Source organism: Myotis yumanensis, unplaced genomic scaffold (genome assembly GCF_028538775.1).
Source record: "Myotis yumanensis isolate MYYU_CA2020_CCGP unplaced genomic scaffold, mMyoYum1.0.hap1 SCAF_9, whole genome shotgun sequence".
NCBI lineage: Eukaryota > Metazoa > Chordata > Mammalia > Chiroptera > Vespertilionidae > Myotis > Myotis yumanensis.
Genome location: NW_027223760.1, coordinates 31,924,749 through 31,945,170, shown reverse-complemented (window position 1 = coordinate 31,945,170; position 20,422 = coordinate 31,924,749). Strand labels below are relative to the sequence as shown.

The 20,422-nt window shown below is 44.3% G+C and overlaps 1 protein-coding gene across 1 annotated transcript in view; it reads left to right on the top strand.

Annotated features, from left to right (window-relative positions):
* PARP12 (poly(ADP-ribose) polymerase family member 12) overlaps positions 1–17,052 on the top strand; it is a 49,192-nt gene extending 32,140 nt beyond the window's left edge. Inside the window, exons 7-12 of the mRNA XM_070424020.1 lie at positions 3,160–3,301; positions 6,481–6,577; positions 11,626–11,701; positions 13,558–13,688; positions 14,560–14,711; positions 15,996–17,052. Of these exons, the coding sequence (XP_070280121.1) occupies positions 3,160–3,301; positions 6,481–6,577; positions 11,626–11,701; positions 13,558–13,688; positions 14,560–14,711; positions 15,996–16,318 (921 nt within the window). The 3' untranslated portion in view covers positions 16,319–17,052. The remainder of the gene's footprint in view (positions 1–3,159; positions 3,302–6,480; positions 6,578–11,625; positions 11,702–13,557; positions 13,689–14,559; positions 14,712–15,995) is intronic.
* The last annotated feature ends 3,370 nt before the right edge of the window (positions 17,053–20,422 follow it).

Below are 20,422 nucleotides of genomic sequence, written 5' to 3'. Positions count from 1 at the left end.
GAGAAAGAATCTCTGGGGATGACTATGTAGGTATGATAGACACACTATGTGCGGGTGGGTACAGATGCATGTGTGTGTGTTTGGAGATGGTCTGCTGCATGGTCTTAGTTTGTACCATCAGCGGGACTACCTCATGAAGTGACCTGTCCGTTCTAGCCCTTCCTTTCCCACACACTTCTGGTGTCACCCATATTTGTATTTCTTTCTTGGTTTTCTGCTAATTGCCATTCAAAATAGTTTTCTTGATTCTCAGAAAAGCTAGGTTCTTTTATGCCTGAGCTCAGCATGTACCCCCAAATTTTAGGTCCAAATTGCTTCTATCCTATTAATTTCCTAGAGCTGCCATGACAAAGTACCACAAACTTTAGAATACCAGTGATGTATTATCTCACATATCTGAAGGCTGGAAATTGAAATCAAGGTGTCTATAGGGCAGTGATGGCAAACCTTTTGAGCTCGGCGTGTCAGCATTTTGAAAAACCCTAACTTAACTCTGCTGCCGTGCGACATATAGAAATTTCTTGATATTTGCAACCATAGTAAAACAAAGACTTATATTTTTGATATTTATTTTATATATTTAAATGCCATTTAACAAAGAAAAATCAACCAAAAAAAATGAGTTTGCGTGTCATAGGTTCACCATCACTGCTATAGGGTCATGCTTCCTGTATAACCAGTAGGTAATCCTTTCTTGCCTCTTCCTAGCTTCTTGTGGTTTGCTGGCAGTCTTTGGTGTTCCTTGGCTTGTAGATGCATCACTCCAGTCTGCCTTTGTAATCATATGGTGTTCTCCCTGTGTGTCTTCAGATGGCCATCCTCTTGTAAGAATATCAGTCATGTTGGATTAGGGGCCTATCTTAACTAATTACATCTGCAACAATCCTGTTTCTAAGTAAGGCCACATTTTTCAGGTACAGGGGATTAGGGAACACAATTAAACCCATAACCTAATCTTGTATATAAAAGAATTACTATTCTTTCTTTGTAAAAAAATATTTTTTAAAATTAATTTCAGAATGGAAGGGATAGGGAGAGATAGATACAAACATCAGTGATGAGAGAGAATCATTGCACGTGACCCCCCGGCCCCCCCCCCCCCCCCCCCCCCCAAACACACACACACACACTGAGGACAGAACTCACAACCCCGGCATATGTCCTGACCGGGAATTGAACTGTGACCTTCTGGTTCATAGGTAGATGGTCAACCACTGAGCCACACTGGCTTGGCAAGAAGTATTGTTCTTGGCCCATTGAAGTTTCCTGCATTAAACTCGATGTCCCCGAGGTATTGGGCTCCAGCATGCATTACCCTGACCTATATTCTCATTGGATTATTCTCAACAGGCTTCTCTTTTCAACTTACCTTTTTCATTCCCCCCTTTCCTGTGATCCCCTCTGCTTTGATCTAAAAGCCCTACTGTTACCTTCATCCTTTTGTACCTGAACAACCCAACCATCTGACTTGCCAGAACCTGACTTCTATTCCCATTACTATTTATCTGGTCACTATTCAGGAGTACTTTTAGGAGGTGGAACCCAGCCAGGCACAGATGCTGTCAAGGGGAGAGGGCTTGGGCTAAATCCGATGGCACTTCCAGCCTTTGCCCAGAGTGCTGTCCATTCCTTCCTCACACACCTGGCGTTCTTGCTTCTCCTCCATGTCCTTCATGGGCTTCTTTTCCAGTCCCCTTGTTGAATGTAGGGGTGTCTCAGGGTCTAGGGCACACTCCTGGGAAAACACCATTCTTTCCAGTTGTGTGTTTTCAGGGGTGATCACATAGATTTTTCTGACAGGGGTGCCCACCTCAAGTGAACTCTATGTCTCTGTCTCCAGACCAGATTCTTCAATTATCAGACTTGTGTATCCAGGCACCCACCTGATAGTTCTGCCTACCTTTGCTTTTTTTTTCAGGCACTGTGCTAAGTGCCCTGAATGTCTTATTGTAATTATTTTCCAACCCTTTGTGGATGGTATGATACTATTGTAATGATAGGAGTACTATTATTACTCCTGTTACAGAGTTGAGATAATCGAGGTTCAGAGAAGTTAAAATAACTTTCTAAGGTTATAGAGGAAATAGGTTTGGGGCTAGAATTCAAGCTCAGTCTATCCCAAAATCTTAGATATCATATAGGTACAGTGGGGCCTTGACTTACGAGTTTAATTCGTTCCATGACAGAGCTCGTAACTCAAATTACTCGTATGTCAAATCAACAGCGAACGAGTGAGACACGTGATGCTGGGCTGATGTGGCGTTCACTGTGACGTTCGCTGTGCCAACTAGTGGTGGGGTATCTGAAGCTGGCTCGTAACCCTAATTTTAGCTCGCAACTCAAAGCAAAAAATCGGCCGAGAGACGGCTCGTATCTCGAAAAACTCGTTAGTCGGGACACTCGTAAGTCAGGGCCCCACTGTAATTGGAATGAGAGTGAGAGATCACAATGGATAATTGAAAAAATAGAAGAGCTCTCCAAGGGATCAAAAAAAGAAAGCAAGGAGGGCTGTCCTATGACTAAAGCAGCGGTTCTCAACCTGTGGGTCGTGACCCCTTTGAGCGTCGAACGACCCTTTCACAGGGGTCACCTAAGACCATTGGAAAACACATATATAATTACATATTGTTTTTGTGATTAATCACTATGCTTTAATTATGTTCAATTTGTAACAATGAAACTGGGGGTCACCACAACATGAGGAACTATATTAAAGGGTCGCAGCATTAGGAAGGTTGAGAACCGCTGGACTAAAGGATGGCAGGAACAAGACTAGATGGAAAGGGGGCAGCATTGCTCAGGCCATCCAGTCAGGCAGTGTTTGAGGATTCTCTGTTGATGTTTCCCCTTCATTTGAATGCTGTGTAATCCACTGAGTCACTGAATGCTCTCTCCTCCATTGCTCCCACCATGGTTATCCATCATGGTTAGCAGCACCCATATTTATAATTTATTTCCCCAGGCAACTTTTAGGAAGCAATTGTGTTGGCTTCTGTTTCGTGCCTCCCTGTCCTGCCATATCCCTGCTCCTTTCATGCCTCCCCCATAATACTCATTCCACTGTCACCAAGTCTGCAACATGACAAGGACAGCACCAATGTCTGTCTTCATCATTGTAGATTCTTGCCTTCATGGAGTATCTGGTTTTTTGCTTTGCAGGGCATGGAGCATCCCACAACCACCGTCAGCAGCAGCGATTTGGAGAAGGCCTACCTGGCATACTGCACACCAGGATCTGACACCCAGGCAGCCATTCTCAAGTTCCAGGCTGGAAAGCACAAATACGAGTTAGACTTTAGAGGTACTTACTGAATCACTGCCCTCACCCAACAGGGCCTGGTCATCTGCTGCTGTGCCTTTTCCACATAAACCCTAGACGAACTGTTCACACATTGAGGGCCAGGGAAAAAAAGGAAGGGTGATTTCTGCTCTGAAATGCTTCTCATATAGAAGGGGAGACAGACCTATAAACAGATGATGCCAGTTCAGCAGAATCAAAGAGAAACTGCCTGAAGAGTGGGTGAGGGGGAGTGGAAGAGGACCCTGAGGAGGGGCTAGGAGCCCAAACAATGGAGGGAGGGACAAGCAGGGTCAGCACTGTGCATTGGTGGTTGTCCTATTGGCCATGGCCAAGTCCCTCTGTGTCGGAGGATAAACCTTAGTCCCCAACAAGTGTCGTAGTGGTTCTGCTATGCAGCTTTGCCTTATACTCCCCAGCGTGGTAACATTAATATCATCTTTTCTATAGGCACCTTCGGCATAGATGGGTTGCCAGGTTAAACACGTGGTAGAAGCATACCTTAACTAAAAGTTGCTGGGAAGCATATTTTTGTGTGCTCATGGTGACCTGAAACTGGTCATCTGCTGGCTGTGCCTTTTCCACATAAACCCTAGATGAACTGTTCACACATTGAGGGCCAGGGAAAAAAAGGAAGGGTGATTTCTGCTCTGAAATGCTTCTCATATAGAAGGGGAGACAGACCTATAAACAGATGATGCCAGTTCAGCAGAATCAAAGAGAAACTGCCTGACTTGTCCCTTTTGCCTTGACAGACAGAAGCAGGCCAAACACTCTTTGGCTAGGTCTTCCAGTGACCTGGCCAAAGAGTGAGGATTTTTATTTTTAAGTTTTAGTTTTTCTATAACTTCTCTTAAGCCATTTCCAGATGGATTTAAAGTGGGCTTTCTTTTAAACACAGTTGACTGTTTTCTCCATTTTTGTGGACCTTCATTCTGTGTGGAGGGCAACAAAGTGTCTTTAGTGAATTACCCTAAAGCCACTTTAATTGCCTGTTTTTAGTCAGTTGTTTTTGCTTGGGTTTTGTAGCACTGGTGGTTTTGCTTAAGGTAGAATGGCTGCTGCCTCGATGGGCCTTTACAGGGATCTTAAAGTGTCTAATACTCTTCAGTGAGAACTGCTTACCAGCCTTTGCATCTGTTGGCAAACACCAACCAATCCAGTCTGGTAAATGCAGGTTCCCAAAAGGGACAGCGAGAGATACGCAAAATATTGAAAGTCAGAACTGCCTTGAAGATCAAGTCTATATAACTATCACCTATCTGGTTGCTGTTGTTTGAAATATTTGTTAAACTATTGGGAATATCAAAACAACTAAACCAAAAATGTCAGATGCAACCTTGATCACTCTCAACCTAGGCCACACTTCCAGGGGACAGAACAGAAAGTCAGGTGAGGCTGGATAAGAGCACACACATGCAGTTGACTACAAACTGCAGGAAAAACATGTTCACTGCAGACTGCTTCAAGCTTACCTTGGTAGACACAGTTTTGTGTTGGTGGTAGATAGCAGTAGCCACAAGAAGCTTGAGATGAGTTAACTTTTCTCCTCACAACCTCACTACTAGGTATAATGAAAGCAAGTTTCAGACCCAAATCTGCCACTCACAGTTATGAACTAAATATTAGGAAGCAAGTACATTTAAACACACAACAAACCAAATGACTTGTTCTGTAGGATTGGGAAAGACTCAGCTGTCCTTTTAGGGACTCTTGTTATAAAAGAGTCACTCAAGGTAATGCCAAGATTCTAGAGGAGAGGCCGAATTCTGACATTTGTTAGCTGGTATCACTTAGACAGAGTCCCCACAGGCAGGGCTTGCTTAGGGACTTAACCTCGTGTATCCTCTTTAAGGTAAATTCGGGAAAAGGCCTCACTTTACCCTGCCCATGGGAGGATAGGGATTGAGTCTCACATACACATCTTGAATAACTTTTAATTTCACTAGTGAAAAGTCCATTTAAGATTCATCACAATGTTAGTGAACAGGTCAATAAAATTTGTATGCTAATTAACAGAGCAGTGAGAAATTGAACAGTGGATAGCAAAGGGGGTTGTAGTAGCAGGATCTGGATTATGGGCTCCCATTAGAACATGGGGGAACCCCTAGGAGTGCCTGACCTTTTTCTTAAATATATTTTTATTGATTTCAGAGAGGAAGGGAGAGGGAGAAAGAGATAGAAACATCAGTGATGAAAGACAATCATTGATCGGCTCATTAGTGCTTGATCTTGATGACTTCCTGGGCGGTAGCATAGGGAACACACACCTCAAGTGCAGTAAGATAAGTAACAGATATATACAAATTAATATTAAAATGCTTTTTAAAGGAAAAAAAGTTATTTTTGTACCCTAGGTGCAGAAAGTAAGACTTGACAAGGTTTTCTTGGTAGTAGATGGGGACATATAATCTAATTTGTAGGAGATATTCATGGTTTTTCAACTCAAAGGATGTTGTCCCTTTCACCTTCAGGATGAATCTCAGGATCTTAGGGATGGGCATGGGACAAGAAATTTGCTGATTAAAAATGGCACGGGCCCTAACCGGTTTGGCTCAGTAGATAGAACCTTGGCCTGCGGACTGAAGGGTCCCAGGTTCGATTCTGGTCAAGGGCATGTACCTTGGTTGCGGGCACATCCCCAGTCGGGTGTGTGCAGGAGGCAGCTGATCGATGTTTCTCTTATCGATGTTTCTAACTCTCAATCCCTCTCCCTTCCTCTCTGTAAAAAATAATAATAATAATGGTACGGGTTTTACAAGGTTGAGAAATACTGTACTGCTATAGAGTCAATTTAAGAAAAGTTATAAGAGTAAAATTATTATATTAACTCTAAATCCCACTGGTTCAAGATGTGATAATTTGGTCTCAGGCTGGGCTGAAGTTTTTTTATATCCAGACTGGGAAAAATTGCTGAGCAAAATAATAGTTTAAACAAGATCGGAAGGAACAATTTAAAAGCACTCATATATAATTGATGTGTCAATTACTAATCATTCATCTATTCATTAAACCCAGTCTCCTAAGGATTGCTATTTATGAATATTTGAAATAGGTAAAACTGCCTTATTTTTAACAGACGATTCTGGGGTCTATATGTTTGGATTAGCTTTCAAACCCATTTAATTTGTATATTGAACACTGACATTTGGGTGTGTGTGTGTTTATTTTTTATTTTGCAGTATTTATTCAGAGAAACCTGGTCTATGGTACATTTAGAAAGGTTTGTCGGAGACCCAAATATGTGTCTCCTCAGGATGTAAAGGCGAAGCAAACCAGGTGAGTGGGGTTGGGGAACTTGTCACTTACAGTGTGTATCAGTTGGGGGGCGTGCTCTGCTAAGAGCAAAAACCTTCAGGCTGGTTAAAGCATTAAAAAGGTTTGTTGGCTGTGTAACTGAGTGCCCAAGCACTCTCGGTGTCTGAGTATTCTGGGCCTGGCCCTTGATCTTTTTGAGTTTTTGCTATTACAAGTATAACCCCACAGGGATGATCTGGTGTATGTGCCGTTTCATATTTGTAGAGCTGGGTCATCAGATTAGAGTCCTAAAAGGTCAGTGCAGGTTCCTCTTCATGAGGTTGAACCATTATGCATTTGTCCCAGAATGCATGAGGTGCCAGTTTCCCTTGACTTTGCCAACAGAGTGGTGAAGCTTTTAGATCTTTGCCATTTTCATGGGTGGGAAAGGGTATAGCCATGCATTTTAATTTGCTTTCTCTTATAAGTAAGGCTTACTATTTTTTCCTAACATGTAAGAGCCATTTTCCTATCTCTTTCTATAGACTATTTGTGTTTTGTCTATTTTTCTGTCAACCTTTTGGTATTTTCCTTAAATAGGAGAATCTTTTTATCTATTAGGGAGATGAACCCTTGCTTTGTTATATAAATTGTAAATATTTTCTCTTGGTTTATTTGTCTTTTGGATTTGTTTATGAAATATTTTACCACACAGAAATATTTATTTTTTATGTATTTATTTTTTAGTTAAATGTATCAGTCTCTTCTAATTGCTTCTGGATTTAGAATTTTGGTCAACTATGACTCCTCCCACTTCTGGAAGTCATTTTTGACTCTCCAGAGCCTAACATAGGCATAGTTTGTCTTTTTCCTAAGGCTAGATCTCTTTTATCATCACTCTTAGTCTTAAGGGGGCCATAAGCAAACGCTACACATCAGAAATAAAAGTGGTTATTTTGCTCAAATTCAGACTACGATATGAGTGATTCAGAATCTTCCCTCTCTGTAATCTGATAGTTGTACATGATGCAGTGACGTGTGGTTCTTCCCTCTAACCTGTTGTCATAACTCCAGCAGGCAAATCTGCTTGAGCCTCCTTGGCCACCTGGGACTCTTAGGGTTGATCACTTTCAGAAACAAGTTCTCTATTTAAAACAGTTAATAGAGTCACAGTTATTTAATGGAAAGTTCAAAATGGCATTTACGCATAAGGTATCTGGTTTAGTTCCTTACTATCTTTCCATCCTCCATGGAAGTGGTTTATTCATGTAACTGGGTCTTATTTTTTCCTTTTTTTTTTTTTAAGCTTTTTTTAGATTTTTTTTGTTTTGTTATTTAATTTTTTCCCTTCCATTAGTTTGGAAGTTATACATTGTGTTACTATTTTTTTAAAGGCCACACTAGAAATTACAACACGTGTTCTTCACTTAGGTACAAGTCAGTTAATTTGTTTGCTCTCTTGTTAAATGATATAAGGAGCTTTATATAATTTACTAGAGTCCCGGTGCACAAAATTTGAGCACTTGCGGGGGGGGGGGGGGTCCCTCAGCTTGGCCTGCGCCCTCTCACAGTCCAGGAGCCCTTGGGGCTTAAGCTGTCAGTTGGACATCGTTAACGCTGCCCAGGTCTCCCTCCAGCACTGCTGCGCTCACCAACTGTGAGCCCAGCTTCTGGCTGAGCAGTGCTCCCCCTGTGGGAGTGCACTGACCACCAGGGGGCAGCTCCTGCGTTGAGTGTGGTGGTCAGTGCACATCATAGCGACTGGTCATTTCGCCGTTGGGTCAATTTGTATATTAGCCTTTTATTATACATGATTCCATTTACTTTTCTCTTGACTTATGTTATTTTAAAATTTTTATTTTTTAAAATATATTTTTATTGATTTCAGAGAGGAAGGGAGAGAGGGAGATAAACATCAATGATGAGAGAGAATCATTAATTGGCTGCTCCACATTGGGGATTGAGCCCACGACCCGTGCATGTGCCCTGACTGGGAATCGAACTGTGACCTCCTGGTTCATAGGTCAATGCTTCACCACTGAGCCATGCCAGCTAGGTGACTTATATTATTTTTTAATTTAATGAGGCACTGTTATTTTATACTATGAACGTTTCATTAAATTTACTCACATTCTTACCATTTTCTTTGTCCTTTCGAATTTCTTTAGATGAAGGTCTGTTGGAAAACTGGGGGGGGGGGGATTGTTTTGTTTTATTGGGGGGGTGTTTATTGATTTGTTTTTTAAAATGTATTTTACTTTACCATTTATCATCTGTGTCCTCTTACACCTCCACCCACCCCACCCCACCCCACCGAAATCACCTCTCTGCTTCCCATGTTCTTGAGTTCTCTCTCTCTTTTTTTTCTTTTTTTGCTTAATCCCTCCACACACCAGAGCTGTCTACCTGTTCTCTATGAGTCTGTCTCTATTTTCTTTTTTTAATCCTCATCTGAGGATATTTTTTTCCATTGATTTTTAGAGAGAGTGGAAGGGAGGGAGGAGCAGGAGAGAGAAAGAGAGGGGCATAGATGTGAGAGAGACACATTGATTGGTCGCCTCCTTCATGCACCCCCACTGGGGCTGGGAACCTGCAGCCGAGGTATGTGCCCTTGCCCAGGAATCAAACTTGAGACCCTTCAGTACTCGCACCATCGCTTTAACCATTGAGCCAAACCCATGGGCAAAATTTCCATTGTGTAAATGTACCACAGCTTTTTTATTCACTCATCTACTCGTGGTCACTTGGGCTGCTCCAAATCTTGGCTATTATAAGTAATGCTGTAGTGAACATAGGGCTACATATATTATTTTGAATTAGTGTTTCGGGTTTCTTTGGATAAATTTCCAGAAGTGGAATCGCTGGGTCATAAGACAGGTTTGTTTTTTAATTTTTTGAGGTTAACTCCATACTGCTTCCACAGTGGCTGCACCAATCTGCATTCTCACGCACACGAGTTCCCTTTTCTCCACATCCTCACCAACACTTGTTGTTTGTTGATTTATTGATGATAGCCTTTCTGACAGGTCTGAAGTGATATCTCATTGTGGCTTTAATTTGCATTTCTGTGATGATTACTGATGTTGAGCATCTTTTCATATGTCTATTGACCATCTATGTGTCCTCTTTGGAGAAGCATCTGTTCAGGTCTTTTGCCCATTTTTTGATTGGATTGTTTGGTGTTTTTTGGTGTTGGGTTTTTTTATTATAAATTCTTTATAAATTTTGAATATTAACCCCTTATCAAATGTATCATTGGCAATTATGTTCTCCCATTCAGTGGGTTGTCTTTTCATTTTGTTGATGGTTTTATTTTGCTGTAGGAAAACTGTGTTTTGAATATGTCTTTATTTTGCCCTCAACATTGAAAGGTATTTTCTCTGGGTATAAATTTTTCGTTGTAGTTGTTTTCTCTCAGAACATTGATGTCATTCCACTGTCCTCTGGTTTTCATTGCTGCTTTTGGGAAATCAACCAGTTTAACTGGTACTTCTTTGTCTGAATCACTCTTTTTTTCCCTTTGGTTACTTTTAAGATTTTCTGTTTATCTTGGTATATGGATTCTCACTACAGCATGTCTCAGAATGTGTTTTAATTTTCCTGTTGGAAATACTTTGGGTTTCTTAAACCTGTGAGTTGGTGAATCTCATTAGTTCTCTTTGAAGATTGCCTTTACCCTGTTCTCTGTCCTCTCTTTGAATTTTAGTTGGGTTCCTACCAAATTCAGGCCCTCTTACTCTCTTCTCCACATCTCAGCTTCTTCCCAATATTTTCTATCTTCTTATTGCTCTGGGCCATAGTCTGGAGAATGCTATTTCCCATATCATTCAGCTCACTCATTCTCTCTTCAGGTGGTCTGATCTGCTAGTAAGCATGTCCATTGAAGTTTTACTATCAAGGATTGTATTTTATATTTCTAAAAGTTGTATTTGATTCTTTTTCAGATCCTCCAGGTCATATTATAGTTTCCTGTGCCTTGCATATGTTTTTAGTTTGTGTTTTATTTTTTTACATAGAAAGACTAGTTATTTTGTATTATGTTCAATAATTTCAGCAACTTAATTCGTTGTGGGCTTATTTCTGGCTGATTCTTGCTTATTGCTTAGTTATTTTAAACTGTGCTATTTTCCTAGGCATGTTATTTGTGGGAGTTCTTTGAGGCTTAGGATGAAGGTCTCATGCCAGCAGAAATGGAAGGTAGATCTAGTGTAGGAAGAACAGAGCATTCTGAAACTGAGTAACAATGATTTTGAATTGGTTTCCCAGTTCTTGTTCCTAAACCCTTTGGGACACATGTCTTTTATAACTCAGCTTTTTTAAATTTTTATTTTTAGAAATATCATGTGCTGCTTGTATTATGTGACACCCTGTAGTTAATATTTCTGAGTAAAAAATATGCATAGTCACTTTAAGAAAGATATATATATAGAGACCACAAGCAGCCTCTGGCAGTTCAAGTCAAATTGCTACTACCAAATGAGTTTTGACATCCGTTTTATGTTTTTATATGCCAAATACACCTCTTTGAGGCTATCCTATGTAATAAAAGTATAGTTTGCAAATTGTCCCCTTGACTGGAGTTCTTCCGGGAGTTTGACCAGGGGGCAAGGCTGGCTGGGGGAAGGGAGGGAGGCCCTGGCCAGCGGCAGGTGGCCGGGGGAAGGGAGGGAGTACCCTGCCAGCTGCCGCCAGATGCTAGGGACCCTACCAGTGCACAAATTTCATGCATTGGGCCTCTAGTTTGTAATAATAATTCAGAGCTCTTTAATACAAGTTTCAGAGCTCTTTGAATTTAAAAATCATGGATAATGGTCTGTCTGTGCTGCTTTAATTATATTCTCTCTCCCTATGTACAGGAGTTGAGATACAGGCGAGTATCCTCATTGTTTCAGTTTGAGCCACTTAGGCAAAGAGGAAAGTGCTCTCACAAGATGGATAGTGTGCTTATGTGCTTCCTTTCCTCCCTACTTTTAAAAAATGAGATGCTGATACTCGAGACAGGTGGTATTGGCTAGTGGAGGCCACCTGTGTGTGATAGTCTGTTGGTTTTGCAAACTAAATGTCTTAGTGTTTTTGTTTCCATTTTGTAGCAATGTCAAGTTTCAAGGCCCAAAGAGCATCCCAGACCATTGGGACCCCTCAGCCCTGCCAGACCCCGGCTTTAAGGTATGGGTCTCGTGTTGCCTTGGACTGGGGAGGAGAGTGTTCTTTGAGATCAGTGAGTGTGAGTGACGTGCTGTTTCCTCCACCACTGAGGAAGCTGTGAGGCCAGGGCTCAGGAGGGAGGACAGAAGAGGTATGCGTGGGGTTGTTTTTTCAGGTTTTGGGGATTTTAAGGCTAGAGACTACCCAGGAGATGGCTGTGGTCCTGAGGGGAGAGGATATATTGTGGATGGAGGACAGTGAGCTGGTAAATATCTAGAAAGGGTAGAAATAGGAGCTGGACTCAGCCAATATATATTAGTTACACTAAGCAAGAAAAGGAAAAGAAACCACTGACTATGACAGGCGACATCTAGAAGGGAAATTTCTGTTGGAAGGTGCTAGATAATAGAAGACAAGAGAAGGAACACTCAATTCAGCAGCTCCTTTAAGGCCTGTCAGATTTTGGGAATTGCGCTGAATTCAGTAGATTACTCAGGCCAAGATCTGCCCCATCTATGTGGGGCACTCAGACTGGCCTCTGATGGCTAACTTGGTGCCAAGCATGTTGCAGCCAGCTTTTACAACTGATTGTCACTGCTTTGGGAGGACTCATCTTGTTGAGCTGACAAAGCTCACAAAGACACCAGTGGCACAGGCAAGACCAGTGACAGGCAGGGTGAGTTGACAGCAGCACTCAGATGTCAGAGGACAAGGCAACCATATTGAGGGGATTAGGGAAGGCTCCACTGGGTCCACATCTGAACGATGGCTGGTGCTTGCACAGGTAGAGGTAGGAGAACATACAGGGTGATGGGAACTGCACATGAAGCAGCCCAGGTCAGGACATGGGGTGTCAGGTGTATCTTGGATGGAGGGTGTGAATAGACATGGGAAGCAGGAGAGAGGTCAGGCCTGGGCTGTGCAGTGCCTTGATCATGGGTTCGAGCAGAGGCCATGACAAGTATGGGAACCCATGAGGAACTCTGGTCTGGAAGGAGCAGGGCTGGTTTCCATACTTGAGGAAGAGGAGTTTAGCAGCTCCCATGAGATTGGAACAGGGAAACCAGAGTCAGAATTTGGGTTGCAGGAGACCCATGGACATGCATGCCAAGTCCTGACATGTAGGGTCTTTGGGGGTGATGGTGATGTGGCTATTATAAGGCTGTACATGGGGTAGAGGAAGAGGATGGTATTATAAAGGGACTCCCCAGAGATCCTCACCTGGTCTATCACTGGATCAAACCTCATGGCTCTGGGAACAGGGAGGCTGATTATATGGTCCAGGCTGCAAGTGCCGGAATTTGAGCATTGTCACTGTGTGACAGTCGCCTGCTCTTGGTCAGAGGCCTCTCCTGGCCCATCAGAAGTGCTGTTTCCTTGAACAAGAGGCTAAGGGAGAGTTGGGCTCAGCTGGGAGGGATGCAGCGGCCATGCTCCTGAGGTGCCATGTGCCCGTCTACCAGCCTGGCCTTTCTGTCAGTGCTTGTGGTGTGAGGCGTTCACACAATGCTGCTGCTCATGACTGCGTTTGCCCCTCTCCACCAAATGCATGCCTTCCACATTTATTGACAACAACACTTTGGGCTTGTAGACTATGTAGTCTGCCTTGTGTGGGGTCAGAAGAGCAGGGACATCCTGGGCATACCTAGGATGGTGCTGATGTAAGCATCATACCTGTCCTTCAGGCAGGTTTCACAATGAACACAAATAGTACACATTCTGTACCTGGAGAGACTGCCTTTCGGAATAAAGGGGAGTGGTAATCACCTTCAGGGCTTGCTTTTACAGTTCTAGCATTTTAGGAGTAGCCTTGGGAAGAGATTGATCTGTACTTTATACTTTGATGATAACATAATAAAAATCTTTGCCCCTTGCAGCTGATCACCCTCAGTTCTTTATCAGAAGAATATCAGAAGGTTTGCAGTCTTTTTAACAATACGCTGCCGTACTACTATGTTCAGAAGATCGAGCGAGTCCAGAACCTGGCTCTCTGGGAAGTCTACCAGTGGTACGTCAAGGGCTTGCTCTCAGCAGGCTGATGACTTTGTCCCCTCACACTCGTACATAGTAGGCTAGCTGCTTACCAAATGGGCCCTGGATTTCAGGGACAGTTCCAGATGACAGCCACTGCTTGCCCAGTGCTACTGGAATTGGGAACTGTGTTCCTGTTTTTAATCTATCTCATCATCTTTATAGCTTAGTGCTGCATGGCCCCTCAGAGAGACGAGGGGAGAAAACCAGCACTTCTATTCTGCCTCCCTAAAGATCGACAGGATGGTCCAGTATAAGCCACCCACACTCTGGAGAACATAAAGCTATTGTCCTGACAGCCAGAGAGTAGGGGCCTTCTTTTTTGCCTGAAGACCAGCATGTTCTTGGGCAGTTGTCTATGTGAGCTGGGGAGGAGAATCATAGCAGGTCACCATGGCAGGCCTGGGGTTCTGCTGACCTGTCCCCACAAAAGGTTGGAGCAGTCTCATCTGTGCTCTGGGCCAGTGATAAAATCAAGCCTCATGGTGCTGGGAACTTATGAGAGAGGGGACACAGATGACCCCCCAGTGAGCAGCTGTCTCAGGTTTCCCCTTCTAAGCTCCATGAGGAAGCAAGGGGGTAGGCACAAAGCACGTCTGTCTTCCCAAGGCTGGTCTGCTTTGGGGGTTCAATTTGCTGCTGGAGGCCTAAGGCTGTGGAGGGAAAGGCTTTCCTCTGCTTTTCATCCAGGTCCTGTGTTCTACCTTTCCCTCTCTGGCCCATGGCTGGAGTATCATGGACTTGGATCGTGACACTTATGATAAAATGTGTTTTCTTGGGTCAGGTGGCATGTATTTGGTGGTAAGTGCTGTCTGTCTCCAGCACACATTTCTCTCCTGTGATTCTAGGCAAAAAGGGCAGATGCAGAAGAGAAATGGAGGGAAGGCGGTGGATGAGAGGCAGCTGTTTCATGGCACCAGCACTGGTTTGGTTGACGCCATCTGCCAGCAGAATTTTGATTGGAGGGTCTGTGGTCTTCATGGCACTTCCTATGGCAAAGGTAAGGGTGAGGGAAGCTTGCACCAGCATAATCAGGCCTCGCTGCACTATCCAGGGCTCAGGAAACCGTTTTAAAGCAATTGATGGGGGTGGGGCGGGGGCGCAGTGTAAGCTGATAAGCCAGTTCATACTCAGTGAGGAATGGCCCTGCCATCTGTGGGGATGCCCAGCTGTTGGCACCCTTCTTCTCCTTTGTGTGCAACCAGGAGCCTGACCCAAGGGTTAGCATGGGCAGTCCTGCTTAGGCTGGGGTTTTGCTTCCTTAAGAGATGGGCCTATGTCCCTGTGGAGTGGAGGCCTCGGGAGATGGTGAGCACGAGTCAGGAGAGGAAGGGTGCCTACCCAACCAACCCTGTGCCTGCACTATTTTGTAAGAGTAGAACTCTGAACACCTCAGATATATGCATGTAAATATGCCATTCTAGCTATTTGGTGAGTTATCTGAGTGTTTTTCTGTCCCTTGGTTATTTTTAAACTTTATTTGGACATAATTTCAAGGTAAGTTGCAAGAATATTTTTAAAAGTCCTGGGAAAAGTCCTGCATACATTTACCTAGATTCACCTGTTTTAATATTTTGCCATGTTGGCTTTATACCCTCCATTTTTTTTCTGATCCATTTGTAAATGTGTGGCATATGTCATACTCCTTCACCCTTTAACACTTCCTAAGAAAAAGGACATTATCTTCTGTCATCACATGGTTACTAAATTGAAAAAATCTCATAGTGATGTGATAGTATAATCAACAATCCCTGTCCCAGTTCCGTCAGTTGTCCACAACTTAGCCTTAGTCCAGCATGATGACTATGGTGTCAGCATGGATGAGAGCCAGTGGAAGGTTGTAAATCCAAATGTATAGGTGGCAGCTTCCAACTCAAGTTCCCCTTAAACAGGGTTCATAATTGTATGCATTGGGCTGCCAGTGTGGTTCCATGTATGGGATCTTGGTCACTTTTCACACCAACCTTATGAAGTTGGGCATGACAGCCCCATTTTATAGCTGAGGAAACAGGTTTGGGGGTTAAGTAGTGTTATGCCCAGAGAGCCTTATGATTTGACTGACATATTCAGAATGTGAAAGGAGTTTTCTGTCTGTTTTGTGTCCCCTCTGATGCCCTTCATGGGGAAGGCTGGAGAAAGAGGGAGGATGGAGGACAGGAGCAAGATGTGGTGACAGAGGAGCAGAGGCCATTGGCATTGCCTGGTTGGCAGGATGCTAGAGCCCCTCCTGCCTGGCTGCAGCTGTCCTCCCAGTGCCCAACTAAGCCTGTGCGTGTTTTTGCAGGGAGCTACTTTGCCCGAGATGCTGCATATTCCCACCACTACACCAAACCCGACTCGAAGTGCTACACGATGTTCCTGGCTCGGGTGCTGGTGGGCGAGTTCACCCGAGGCAATGCCTCCTTAGTCCGCCCCCCGGCCAAGGAGAACCAGGGCAACGTTCTCTACGACAGCTGTGTGAACAGCATGTCAGACCCTTCTATCTTCGTGATCTTTGAGAAGCACCAGGTCTATCCAGAGTACGTCATCCAGTACACCTCCAGCAAGCCTGTGGATGGGGCCTCCAGCCTGTTAACCCTAGCATCCTTTTTTGGTATCCGGCAGTGAGCTCGAGGATGCATTTCATACCTTTCAGGCTTGTCTTCCTTGAAATAGCTATTTGGGAAAGTTTTTTGTTTTTGTTTTTTTTTTATAACAAAAAAGCTTTTAATGAACTGTTTAACATTGACTTTTCAATGAAGTTACCTTCTTAATCTCTTGCTGATGATAGTTTTTGGTTTTAAGTAATTTTTGAGCTTGATATGGGCTAACCAGTAGTGATTGTAGGTGAGATTTTTACTAGGGTAAGTTTTACGTTTTACTATTTTTGTTGACTTTGCAACTGATTGGCACCAGGCACAGAGTTTCTAGTTAACTATTTTATGGATTGGTTTTAATTTTTAATAATTTCTGTCTATCTCTAGTGATTTGGTTTTTCAGGGTCTTAGTGGCATTATTCGACTTTTTATAGTCTATGTACAGAAAAACCTGTCTTGTGGCCTAGGGAGGTGCAGTCATGGTGTCTGTTGCTCTGGTTCTAATCCAGGCAGCTCTTCTGCTGCTTCTCCTGGGCTCTGGCCTTGGAATTGGTCCATATATCACATCGTCAGGCACATGGCTACTGTGGGGTGTCATTCAGTCCCTGCGGTTTCCCTTTGTCATGGGCCTAGCGCGTGAATGCTTGTCCCAGTATCTTCTAAGCGCACTGGACATCCTCCGAATATGGGTTTTATATCTTTATGAGATTTGAATACCTGTGCTGCAGATGTCACAATATGGAAATAAAATAATATTTATCTCAAGTGGGTGACGACTGAAGTCCATTCTTCAGCATCGTGTATTGAGTTCCTGCTGGGTACAGGAGCTTTTCTGGGTGTTGGAATATCACAGAGCCCCTGTTATTGACTTTGGGGGTGCTATGTCTAGTTTATCATGAAGCTGAAGAAGCCCCTTCCACAGCCCTAGGAGGGGCCCCAGCTATATGGTCACATGGTCATACATTTTGGTTAAATTTGCAAGTTACATCTTAGTATTTTTCTTTTCTTTTTCCCATTTCATACAAGTTCCAAGCCCCACAAACCTAGAATCACTGTATGTTGTGGACATGGAGGAGGTGGGTGTGTCCTTTGTGTGTCTTCCACACACAGCAGGTTGTGGAGTCTGCTAGACACTGGCTGGCTCTTATCCAGAGGTAGAGGGCTGGCAGGGAAGCTCCATGATGTGAGGCTGTCTGCCCCTTCCTGGGTGCTGTACCCATTGGCCCCCCAGGTTCATTCTACAGCCACAGTCCTCTCCTGACCTGCACCCTTCTTCCCCTCACCTTCCTAATACAATATGTTCACTCTCCACACGATGCCTCCAGTTCAGTTGGTTTGTCCCAGAGAGTGATCTGGAACTTGACACAGGTCAGCTAATCAGGCCAGAAGAGAACTGAGTTAAATGACCTGAAAAATGAAGAAGCAATGACAATACTACCTTTTTCACCAGCAGGACCTAGGTGTATATGTTATGATTTTCAGAACCTCCCAAATATTTCCCCCACATCCTGACTAATCTTGAAATTTCATTCATTGCTTTTTGATTAGGTCACTAGTCCTCCTACCGTGTAGGTGGGGGCCTGAGGGGTGTCAGAGAATCATTAAACAGGTGCTTGCCTGCTAAGTCTTTTAAAAAAAATTTATGTATTGATTTTAGAGAGGCGGGGGAAGGAAGAGAGAAAAAAAATCTGTCCCACTTATTTATGCAATCATTGGTTGCTTTTTAAAATTGTAAACATTTTTATTGATTTCAGAGAGGAAGGGGGAGGGAGATACAAACATCAATGATGAAAAAAAATCATTGATCGGCTGCTTCCTGCACACCCCCCAGTGGGGATCGAGCCCACAACCCATGCATGGGCCCCGAAATCAAACTGTGACCTCCTGGTTCATAGGTCAATGCTCAACCACTGTGCTGTGCTGGCCAGGCATTGGTTGCTTCTTGTATGTGCCCTGATTGGGGATTGAGCCTGCAACCTTGGTGTATCGGGATGTTGCTCTAACCAGCTGAGCTACCTGGCCAGGGCAGCCTATTAAGTCTTAAATGTAGATATACTGATCCTATGCTTTTTAACCATCTGGCTCCTGGGAGCCGAGGAGTGGGAAGCAGGAATGGTCTTTTGGGGAATTTTAGTGGGAAGGATGGCAAGAGGAACCTGGGATGGGAGAGTATCAAATGCTCCAGAAAAGTCATGTGAGCTATGAAGACTGCAGACAACATGGATTGGCTGACCTTTGAGAAAGCAAGTCAGGGAAAGCAACTACATGGACTGGAAATTCAAGAGGAATGGGGGTCCATGAGACCAGGTTGTAGGGTGGGCATGGGGAAAGCTGTTCCTCCTGTGTGGGCACAGGAGGAAGTGGGCACTGTGATGAGAAGTCAAAATGACCACGACTCAGAATGTATTAACAGGATCCAGGGCAAGTGTGTGTGTGATAGCCAAGAAGTTGTCAGGAGGCCAGCTGGTATGCAGCTGGAGGGCTTTGTTCAGGACATGTCAGTGCCATTTCCTGCCCCGTGTTAGCTGGTGCTGGGCGTGAACAGTGGGCTTTAAACAGCCCAGGGATGTGTGAGTCCAGCGATTCTAGCCCATTAGGAAGCCTGACTGCTGTGTCTGGAGGTTGTGACCATCTGGATGGAGAAGGGGAGGGGAAGCCAACAGTTGATGGGCTGGGGCAGGGGTGGGCAAACTTTTTGACTCGAGGGCCACAATGGGTTCTTAAACTGGACCGGAGGGCCGGAACAAAAGCATGGATGGAGTGTTTGTGTGAACTAATATAAATTCAAAGTAAACATCATTACATAAAAGGGTACAGTCTTTTCTTTTTTTAGTTTTATTCATTTCAAACGGGCCGAATCCGGTACGAGGGCCGTAGTTTGCCCACGGCTGGGCTGGGGTGTCAGGTGTGGACCTGCACCGCAGCTAGGGAGCCAGGTGCTCAGCTGGGCCCTTCTGCAGGATGAGGTTCTGTGATGGCCATGGGGGGTCAGGGACTGGGGGAGACAAGTGGGGCCATCAGGGGAGCAAATAGGTCACCGGGAATGGGAATGGATGGTTTTTCCCAGGAGTCTGAGCCCTGGGCTGGGCATCTCGAAGGGGCTGGATTCCAGAGATGAGCAGGTGGTGGGCAGCAAGTATGAGAGGGCTGTGATGGGCTGGTGGGACCTCCTAGAGCAGTGGTCGGCAAACTGCGGCTCTTTGGCCCCTTGAGTGTGGCTCTTCCACAAAATACCAACTTCTGCGCATGCGCCACGAAGTTTCAATCGCACTGTACATGTGCGCCCACACGTGGTATTTTGTGGAAGAGCCACACTCAAGGGGCCAAAGAGCCACATGTGGCTCTCGAGCCGCAGTTTGCAGACCACTGTCCTAGAGGACGGGCAACAACCAGGGCTGGGGCAGTGCTGGGAAACAAGGCTGCCTTCCTCTCAGGAACTTTCAGGGGAGCCCTTTGGGTGAAGCATGGGGAGCTCTGGGCTGGAGGGAGAAGACTTCACAGCAGAGGCAGCATTTCCAGCCACAGATATGTGGCAACCTATTCTGCCAGCTCACCTGAAACAGCCTGAACTTTCTAAAGGTGGGTCAGCATCTGGGTATCCCATCCATGCTCACAGATTCCTATTATCTATACGGCATTTAGCCCCTTAATGCTGCTCAGAGGTCAGATAGAGGAAAAGGTCTTTGATCTTGGTCAGCCTCCTTGCTTTACAGATGGGGAAACCGAGGTTCAACTCTCTGAGGTGGCAAGATCATGGCTGCTGGTGGGAGATCTGGGATTCAATTTGCAAGTTCTTTGTTGAATTTAAAGTTCTCAGCAATACAATAACTGCTTTTTACTAACATTCACCTCTGTATTTTAACTTCTTGATCAAAATTAAGAAAAGATGATGATGCTCTTAAAAAGAAAAAGTACACTTTAGCCTCTATCACTTTTCTGTACATTGAAACTTAAGAAGTTGGCATTACCCTACCTAGAAATGTCAAAGAATAATAAAGCTTTTGAACCACCTTTGAAGTTGAACTTCTGAATGTCATTGCCTCAGTCAAATACTGCAAAGCACCAGAAGCTGAAAAGGACTATGAGCTGGTACCATCAGGACAGCTCAGCACAGTGCCCCTGTGTCGATTCCTTC